At 39.3% G+C, this 9,621-nt stretch overlaps 2 protein-coding genes across 8 annotated transcripts in view; one reads left to right on the top strand and one right to left on the bottom strand.

Annotated features, from left to right (window-relative positions):
- LOC107039468 (collagen alpha chain CG42342) overlaps nucleotides 1-9,621 on the bottom strand; it is a 240,584-nt gene that overhangs the window by 191,577 nt on the left and 39,386 nt on the right. The gene's annotated exons all lie outside the window — the stretch shown is intronic.
- LOC107039513 lies at nucleotides 5,849-9,607 on the top strand. The gene is made up of 7 exons (XM_015259160.1): nucleotides 5,849-6,438; nucleotides 7,286-7,427; nucleotides 7,505-7,642; nucleotides 7,716-7,809; nucleotides 7,877-8,151; nucleotides 8,866-9,019; nucleotides 9,100-9,607. Exons 1-7 carry the CDS (start codon nucleotides 5,899-5,901, stop codon nucleotides 9,392-9,394), a joined length of 1,638 nt encoding a protein of 545 aa, XP_015114646.1. The 5' UTR covers nucleotides 5,849-5,898; the 3' UTR covers nucleotides 9,395-9,607.

The following is a 9,621-nucleotide window of genomic DNA, read 5'->3' on the forward strand; positions in this document are numbered from 1 at the left end:
TTTCAATTGAAAACAGATATCATCTTTAGAGACATTTGTCATGTTTAGAGGCTCTAGCACGTCATTTTTCGACCCACGCTTTCATTTGAGCCCAAAAAAACATTCATATCTTATCTGACATCGCTGCTACAAACTCGGGTTTTCAACTCGGGTTTTCAATTGAAATCTGACATCTAGATGGCTATTCTCATCTCTAACATGATCTTCCTGATTATTTTGATTGCTCAAAGAAAACTATCTCAAATTGAGAATCTCGTCGTCAGTTGAGGAAAGGAGAATTCTTCATTTTTTTCCTTTTTGAGGATTTGAGACTGATTGACAACAAATCACTGGGGAAACTAGTGTCTTGGAGACATCTCAATTGAAGCCGTCAAGTACAGAAATGTGTCTTGAAAGATCGAAGAAAAAAATGGCCGCCAATCAGTGACAGCTCAAAGAGTGACTCTCTTTAATTTTATAATCTTTACAATCGACTCCCACTGTTAAAGAAAAAATCTTAATTAAAAGGCATAACGACCAGTTTTCTTCTATATTATCTGTCTCCTAATAAACGAAATGTCCCGACTAAAAGGGACAACGGCCCGTAAAACCTGGAAGTCGGATGGCCCCAAAAACATAGAACATATAAATGTCTTAGCCTTGCACAAAACAAATTCAGCAGCGAAATGGTTAAACGGTTTAAGTCGACTTAGTTCTTAGCTGAGTTTTCGACGAATATCTCCAAATCTAAGGGAGGGCGAAATTTTCATATGTCTTTTTTGAAGCTCTCCATGTGCTCTACCAAAAAGGTCATAACGGAAATTTTGCTATGTGCCTTAGATTGCGACATATTCATTGAAAACTCACGAATAGTCAAAATCGACTTAAACAGTTTAACCACTCCGCTACTAAATTATAATTCAAGTAGTTCTGGCAGAATAAGATTTCATACCTCATCACTGATTTTTCATTAACTTGAATCTTTCAAGTTTTTTACCGCTGACATTTTCAGAGTCATTTTCCAACGGTAATCACTAATTTTGTTCATTTACCTTCATGCATCGCCATGAATTATGGGTTGGTAACTCACCTGTAACAGAAAAGAGCAAAACAGGTTAATGTTATGGTTTTTCAAGGTGATAGAACAGACAGTTCTCATTAGGGAAAAATAAATGGCTACCACTATTTTTATTCAATGTTTTTTCCGTACTGAGCTTCACTTTTCCCAGTCCGGGGATTGGTATTGACCCTTCCCCGAACAGGTAAAAGTGAAAATCACTACGGAAAAATATCGTTCGCGCCTAGTATCACAGGGGTTTTCGACGAGTGCGATTGACACGTCTCGCCTTCGGCTCAGTGTACCTCACACTCATCAAAAACCCCAGTGACACTCGACGCGAAATATACTATTACCATTCAATGAGAATGTCCAGAGTAAAATTACGTAATCCAAAACTCAATATCAATTTTCATATTCGGAAAATTTTCTCCTCCATTTTATTCATAACTCTATATTTTTTCTCTGCCTGTCACTTTTTGCACTTGATATGTCAATGGAACCTATAAAACCTATTGCAAAACCGTTATTAATTAATTTATTAATTAATATCTTGAATGCATCCCTTAGTAACTTGATTCGAAACACAATTTTTCGCCCGGACAATTTCACAAATTCCAGTGAGATGATGTGCGCCGCTTAAAAACCGGGATGAACTCCATCACACGACAATCTCCCCAAATGAAACATCACCATTCCCCCAAAAAAAATCCAACGCCACCAAAATACCTCAACTTCATAAAACCAATAATGATATGTAACTGCCAAGTTCAATTGGAAATTAACCCAAGACAATTTCTGGGTTTATAGGGAACAGCTATTGGAATTGTTTGAGTTACCCACAACTCCGAGCCCACAGTATCAGCTGTAATCTACATCAGACCTCCCATGCACACACGGTGTACAGGAGCCCGGTTGTATTAGTATTCGTGTACTAGAGGCTAATTTGAGGAAGACTATCCTGAGGTGTCTCGAATGGATAGTTCGGCTGCTTCTATATACTGCTTTCAGAATTGATCCGAACCCACAAGACGGAGTAAAGGGGGATGATATTGTCCGCCGTGGGAGTTTCACCGGCTGTGTGTGTGTGTGTGTGTGTGTGTGTGTGTGTGAGGGCCTTCATCTCGAGAATAGTCTTCCATCCTGTGCGAGACTATTCTCTTCACAACGTGCATATTGAAGAGATACTCCTCCAGATCCGGTCGTTTATTTACGAATTTGGAAACTTGAGAGCTATTTAGCTGTGACAATAAGCCGTCCGGAATTGACGTCTCAATTGTCCATTAATTTCAATACGTTGAATTGTTCCGAAATATCCACTGAGCGAGTGAAATTCTGGACATTACTCTGTTTCCCGTCTCGTTACCTAACATCCAGATGAATAGAAAATACGAACTAATGAGTGAATCCTGAAAAAAAGTATCAAAAACATGTTCAGCAAAGTCAATTAAATATTTCCAGTCTGAAAACTCGGTAAACTAGCCCCCGGCTGTTTACTCTCGGCTCACCCCCACGCAGCATTGTTAAGTAACTCTATATTCACTCCTTAGCCAACTCGTCTTTCATCTCGAGAAGACTGGAGTGCAGCCAAGAGAGTTCAGAAAAGAGCATGTGAGGGAAAAAGTGAGTGAAAATAAGGTGAAACTGGTTTTGTTAATTTGAGGAGACAAAAAGATGAAAACGTGAAATTTCACACCTGCACTGGAAGAAAAATTAGTTCTGAAGAATTATAGGTTCTACGTGAGATCATTTGATGAAGTGGTATAGATTTACTTGAGGGAAATTGAAGAATTTGGTGTAAAGAAATTTAAGATCTTTCGCCGAATAAAGAATTTTATCATTAGGTCTACAGGGTATTTTCGGTCGAACATGGCTTTGAGGTGTTTCGTGTGAAAAGTCATAAATTAGCAATTTGCTTCCGAACGGAATATTTATGAGAATGTTTCTTAAATTGAATTCAATGTGTCATTGAATTCAACATTGCCCCAATGTTGGGGCACTGTTGGCAGTCAATATTGACCCAATGTTGGTAATCAACATTGCCTTAACACTGGCAGTCAACATTATACCAACATTGACAGTCAACATTAATCCAACGTTGGCAGCAAACATTGTCTTAACGTTGGCTGTTAACATCGCCTTAACACTGACAGCCAACATTGACTCAACGTTAGTAGTCAACATTGCTCTAACGTTAAAATTCGTTACCTTTCCTTGACTATTGGTTTCAATATAAATGTTTTTTGACCCGTGGAAGGTGTGTAGCGCTGGCCGGAGGTGAGTGCTACTGTCCCAAGGGTTATAGAACACAATGTGTGAAAAGTGGAATTTCACTTTACGCACAAGTGACGGAAATAGCACATTCGACCTCCTGAAGGCAGCATTTGTCATTCTGCGACAACAAATAAGAAATGTCGACATCGACAGAAAGCAAAAAATTTGAAACAATTTGAAAGCAAAAAATAAAAACTAATGGAAGAAATATCAGCAGGCCAACTGGAAAATAAAATCATTTTGAACCTGACTCCATATCCCTTCTATTCTCAAATAGTACGAATCAATTGATCACACGCAGGAGCGATGGTCACGGTGGCAGTCAGCGCTGAGACCGCGGTTGAGCGGATTAGACTTGTGAACGCAAAGGATTACCACGGGTATACCGTCGATTGGTCATTCAATGACAAGCGCCATTAGCCCATCGACGCTGTCAATGAATTCATTGGTACTCGGAATGGGGGTAATCTCACGTTACTGAATCATTTCAACTGGTACATACATCAATCTCTTGCACAATAATCTGGCGATAATGATGGCTGGGATCGTAATCGGCTTTGGCAGCACGTCTGTCTAGCGAGGGCTAAGCCACATGAGAAAATATTCATATCATTTGATGCCCTTCAAGTTATTTCAGTCATGATCCAACCAATCATAGCAATTCGTATCTATTTGTAGTCGTAACCCATTCACTCTGGGAGATGGTGGATAACAGAAGGTACAACGATGATGATAATTCGGTTTAATCAGAATTAAATGTGTGATTAAACCTTTATCTCGGAATAGTTTTGGTGATTCAGTTGGGAATGGGTCCGTCGAGTTGAGAAAGCCGGATAAATTCTCAGCTGGAAGCCAACTCCAATCATTCCATCCACTACCAATTTTACCTAGTCCTTCTGTCCCCTCATTCTCAGCCAGGTTCATCTGGATTTCTCCAGATTTGTTGCTTAACCCTTTGAGGTGAATGGGCGTTTCCACCACTCGACGCACTTTCCGTAAGAACTGCCCGTCCCCACTCCGCCGGAGGAAGTACTACTCAGGCCGACTTTCACCTTAGAGGGTTAAAAGTGGATTAGCCCCGACTGGACGCAATCCCTTATGATTTTGGTATCTACTTCGTCGTTAAGCACAAAGCAAAAATATTCATATTATTTGATGCCCTTCAAGTTATTTCAGTTCTGATCCAATCAATCATAGCAATTCGTATCTATTTGTAGTCGTAACTCATTCACGCTGGGAGATGGTGGATAACAGAAGGTACGAGGATGATGATAATTCGATTTAACCAGAATTAAATGTGTGATTGAACTTCTATCTCGGAATGGTTTTGGTGATTCAGTTGGGAAAATAAGTCCGTCCAGTTGAAAAAGCCGAATAAATTCTCAGCTCGAAGCCAGCTCCAATCATTCCATCCACTAACAATTTTACCTAGTCCTTCTGTCCCCTCATTGTCAACCAGGTTCGTTCGGCTCTCCCCAGATTTGCTGTCTAAAAGTGGATCAGCCCCGACTGAACGCATTCCCTAATAATTTCAGTATCTACTCGTGGTTAAGCACGTTAGTGGATATGCTATATGTCCTACTGTTTCAGCATGATTAACAACTCGAATCCCCACGGACTCGTCACATGAATACATGGAGAATGTTCCATGGCACCTACACCATATGTTGGATTGTATGCACAGTTGCACTCGTATATAATGCACATTTATGTTTCATCATGTCACGGTCGAGATTTCCCACAAACTGTGCTACGAGTATATGGGACACTAATGGAGTAATATATATGCTGATTCGTGATATATTCAGGGAATTTCGTAATTGACTGGGATAAGGGAAGTTGGCTTCATTCAATTGTCATTGAATTAAGTTGATACATCCGTGATAGGACGATAGCCAAGTTTGTTGACTACAGGGTGGGGCATAGTGACATAGGGGCGAAACGAAAAAAAGTCTCGACCTGCTTAAGATACTTCCTCAGTGAGTTATACTTGCTGAAAATTTCGCAATGCACTGAAGATGTAAAATTTGGATCATAATGTTGTTGACCACATGTGAAATTGATTCCGAAAATTTCAAGTATTTTTTCTACACGAATTTTTGAGATATGTATCGACAAAAACTTAAAAAAGATAGAAATTGAATGTTTGACGATGGATATCTAAAAAATTCACGTGGAAAAAATACTTGAAATTTTGGGAGTCGTTTTTACATGTCCTCAACAACATATGATCCAAATTTTAGGTCTTCCATTCATTGCGAAATTTTCACCAAGTATAACTCAATGAGGAAGTACCTTAATCCTTATCGTTCGATTTTTACTAACTTGACCAACATTTTAAGTCATAATTTCTGACTTCTAGGGAAATACAAACTGAACAACTTGTATTTGCAACTGATAGCAATATCTTCGTGTGTTATCACAGCGCACGTGCACTATTATAGAAAATTGAACAATTAGGGTTTCCCATGGCCGTTCGGTTTCTGAGAATGTTGAACTGGTAAACAATATCATAATCGCTTATTCGCTACGACCAGTAGTCAGCGGAAAGTTTTCTATAACCGATTCCATTCAAAGTTCAATTAATAATGGGGAAGAAGAAGGAGAAGATACTTCTGTTTCTCGTATTTGGACTGATTCTACGTCAGCACCTGGTGATGGGATTCATACCAGGTTTGGCATTCGTCTACGATGTACTTGATAAAATGAATGCTATTCACGATGTGCACAGCAAGCTCAGTACTCCTTCAAGTGCTGATCTAATGGAAGCAACGGAAAAACTATCTGGAAAGATTGATAAATTAGGACCGCAAATTATGGAGCATATAGACCGAGCGGTGGAGGCCTTGCTGACACGCTTGCCTCTTCTGGGTGAAATAACTGGTGATGTCCGATTGTTGAACAGTTATATCGGGAGAATTGATACATTTTACAACGAAATGAAGTTATATTTGAACCATTCCGAGTGGTACACCGAGAAAGATTTGCGTGAACTACTGACTCTTTTTATATCTCATGATTCGGGTAAAGTATCCGATGTAATTGCTCAGCTGAATTTTTTAGTTGTGCCACATCGACTAGCAGCGATGAAGGAAAGTTTGTTCCTTCTACTTGGCGAGGAGACAAAGGTTACTATTATAGGGGATTATGTCATCAGGCGATAAAAGTATAATCACATAAGTCAGATAATACTTCTATCGTTGTATGACATACAATATTGGCTTCCCTAAATTCGTTGACATAAGACATTTTATCACCCAAAAAAAGTCGTCCTGAGTCAAGCCGAATCGATCTGAATCAAGTCAGACTGAATCATGCATCAAGTCGGACTCGGACAGATGCAAACCGGCATATCGCTCTGATTCAGGTCGATTTTTCGACTTGATTCAGCTCGATTTTTCAGGTCACTTGATTCAAGGCCGAAAAATCGACTTGAATCAAGTCGCTAGCTACTACCTGAAACAAGCAGAAATTCGGCGTGAATCTCTCCATTTTTTCGATTTGAAATTTTCGGTTTCATTCAAGTCGATTTTTCGACTTGATTCAAACTGATTTGTTGGCTTGACAGGGTTCTTCTTGAAATAAACCACTTTTCGACTCATATCGACACGGAATCCGGATTGACGTACGCCGAGTCACTCGACTTGAATCAAGTCAAAAATCGACTAGAACCAAGTTAACGTCAACTTGAATCAATACTTTTTTTTGGGTATAATTCATTATCAAAGATGGTTTATTCAATAAAGAAAGTAACTGATTCAACTCGACGTTAATTTAATTCTACTTGATTTTTCACCTATTTGAATTCTAGTGACTTGGAATCTTAGTTAAAACTTGGCAAATTGATTGATTTATGTGGAACGAGCCAATTCGAAGAATGGACTTGAGTCAATTTGAAGAAGCGTATATTTCAATTTGATTCAGGGCGATTTATTTTTCATATCTGTATACGTATGTTCATTAATTTTCGTACAGGGAAGAGGTGGGGAAATGTGTGACACTTACGGTCCACCTCAACAACGTCTACTCGATCTTTATGACATTATTTTAGAAACGGAAATGAGATCGTTCCTGATGACTACCTTCGGCTATATAATGCAAGATTTCTTGGACAAAGGTCTTTCTCGTAAAATAGTATTATTCTCATAACTCGAGCTAATGATACTCACTTTAATATCGATGTATATATTTCAGAGAATTCGACAGGTGGTCTAAAAAGAGCTGAATCCTCGTATATGCACAGAGTGCAGCGATACGAAGCAGCTGTCAGGCAGGGAATGAAAAAATCTTCAAGAACGTTCCGACGTTGCGATCCTCCTAACTGGGTCCGAGGTACAAATTCTTACAATTCATCCGCAGTTAATATACAAAATTGATTTTCATCTTTGGCTAACGATAATTTCAGACGAATCTTTTTATGAAATGAAATCATTTAGCCCTCCGAAACCCTTGTATGGTGTGAATTTGCGACCGATGGAAGCGGATACAGATCGCAATATGTATGGTTTATCCTATATGCAGTTACTAGAAATTATGTGCAATGATTGATGACAAATGATTATTTAGGATCGTCACTGGCATCGCATTCACTAGGAAAAGTTCCTTATTGGCGCTGCGAGTGGAGGTGGCTGAACTCAAAGCATCTGGATATATTCTTAATGAGACTGCAGTTTGGTTAGAGCCAGAAGACATAGGTTTTGATTCCGGTAAATCGCAATTCTTTCTGATGGACGACGAGTCCACTAAATTGGCGACCGACAAGGATGTTTCTGTTCTTTCTCTGTCTTACAAGAGAATACATCTGGATAAGGTGACATTACCCCCAGATGAGGTGGTGACTGGTAATTGAATTTAGTATACTAGGGTATGAAATCACGACGCGTTTCTCCCCTTTGTTTAAAATGTGTGTCCCCGGAATTAAGTAATTGTTAATTAATATCTCAAATTGAGTATCTTACTGGAAGATCTTTTGTTCCAAACTTGTGATGCCTCATTTATTTTCCGAATAGTTCATTCTTTTTTTTTCAACGATCGGCCATGTTTCGTGAAAAAGATCAATCATTTTTGCACTGATAATTTTGGTTATATTGAAAATAACGATCATGGAGCATGGACCCATATATGAATTCTGACGTGTGACACGCGGCGTGTTGCAGTACTGTGGCAGTACTGGCCGACCCGTATATGAATTTTGACGTGCGACACGCTGTTTGTGACACACTGCGTGTCACACGCTGCGTGTGGTAGTGCTGTGGCAGTATTGGCAGACCCATATATGAAGTTTGGCGTACGACACGCTACTTGCGACACACTACGTGTTGGAGTACTGTGGCAGTACTGGCAGACTCATATATGAATTTTGACGTGTGACACGCTGCGTGCGGCAGTGCTGGCAGACCCATATATGAATTTTGACATGATACGCTGCATGTGATATTGCGAATAGCCACGGCGATCTCGAATTAAGACAGAAAACGTATCTTAATTTTCAGTGTTCACGAAGTTACCCAATAGGACACATTTTTGTGTCTAATGTGGTATCATTTATTTTCTAGGTGTACGATTTACTCGAAGGGGTAATGACCACGGAAAACCCATTCAGTTAGAAATACGGTCAACCCGTGTTGACTATGACAAAGGTATTTTATATAGTGATTCGAATAAGTGGATTCAACCGAAGGAACCAGTTTATGTAAACGGAGAACGAAGGTACTTAAATATCATTTTGATATAATGGTAAATCATGGATTGGCTGTTGAAACTTATCATGAATTGTTGCCCTGATGTAGAGCTGAGTACAAGGAAACAGATTTCAGAGGCCCTCAGAACAATATGATGACGTCGATAGATGCCGAGCCGATGTCATTTATAGATTTTGACTGGAGTCAGACATCCTGGGATGGATATACAACAGCAGTGCCACTTCTAGATGGAGTACCGGTAATTGCCGATCCGCGTACTCCTTTGGCCGGTATCGCAATATATCACAAGAAAGCAGCGGGATATAGCGGATTTCTTACGTTCGTCTTGGAGGGATTTGATAAATCTAATTATAACATCGATGTGGGCGCAAACCCCTTCTGAATTCTTTGTTATGTTAAAATTGATTGTATCTATTGTTCTTTCTCACACGAGAATTTCATTGGTATTGTATCCATAATTATGAGTATGATTAAAGCAATCAACGACTATCTAATGTATTTTTACGCATAAAGGTGTTATGTATTAGTGAAGATAACGTTTATTCTGGAAATTCTAGAAGTTGACGGAATGCAGGAAAATAAATTTTCCTACACCATATACCAGATAAA

This window comes from Diachasma alloeum, unplaced genomic scaffold (genome assembly GCF_001412515.2).
Source record: "Diachasma alloeum isolate Michigan unplaced genomic scaffold, Dall2.0 Dall_scaffold_00178, whole genome shotgun sequence".
Classification (NCBI taxonomy): domain Eukaryota; kingdom Metazoa; phylum Arthropoda; class Insecta; order Hymenoptera; family Braconidae; genus Diachasma; species Diachasma alloeum.

Excerpts from the sequence above, each read along its gene's own strand:
- LOC107039513 (XM_015259160.1), top strand. The coding sequence starts at position 5,899 with ATGGGGAAGAAGAAGGAGAAGATACTTCTGTTTCTCGTATTTGGACTG. Across the intron at positions 7,428-7,504 it reads GCAAGATTTCTTGGACAAAG|AGAATTCGACAGGTGGTCTA; the intron begins GTCTTTCTCGTA and ends TATATATTTCAG. Across the intron at positions 8,152-8,865 it reads CCCAGATGAGGTGGTGACTG|GTGTACGATTTACTCGAAGG; the intron begins GTAATTGAATTT and ends TTTATTTTCTAG.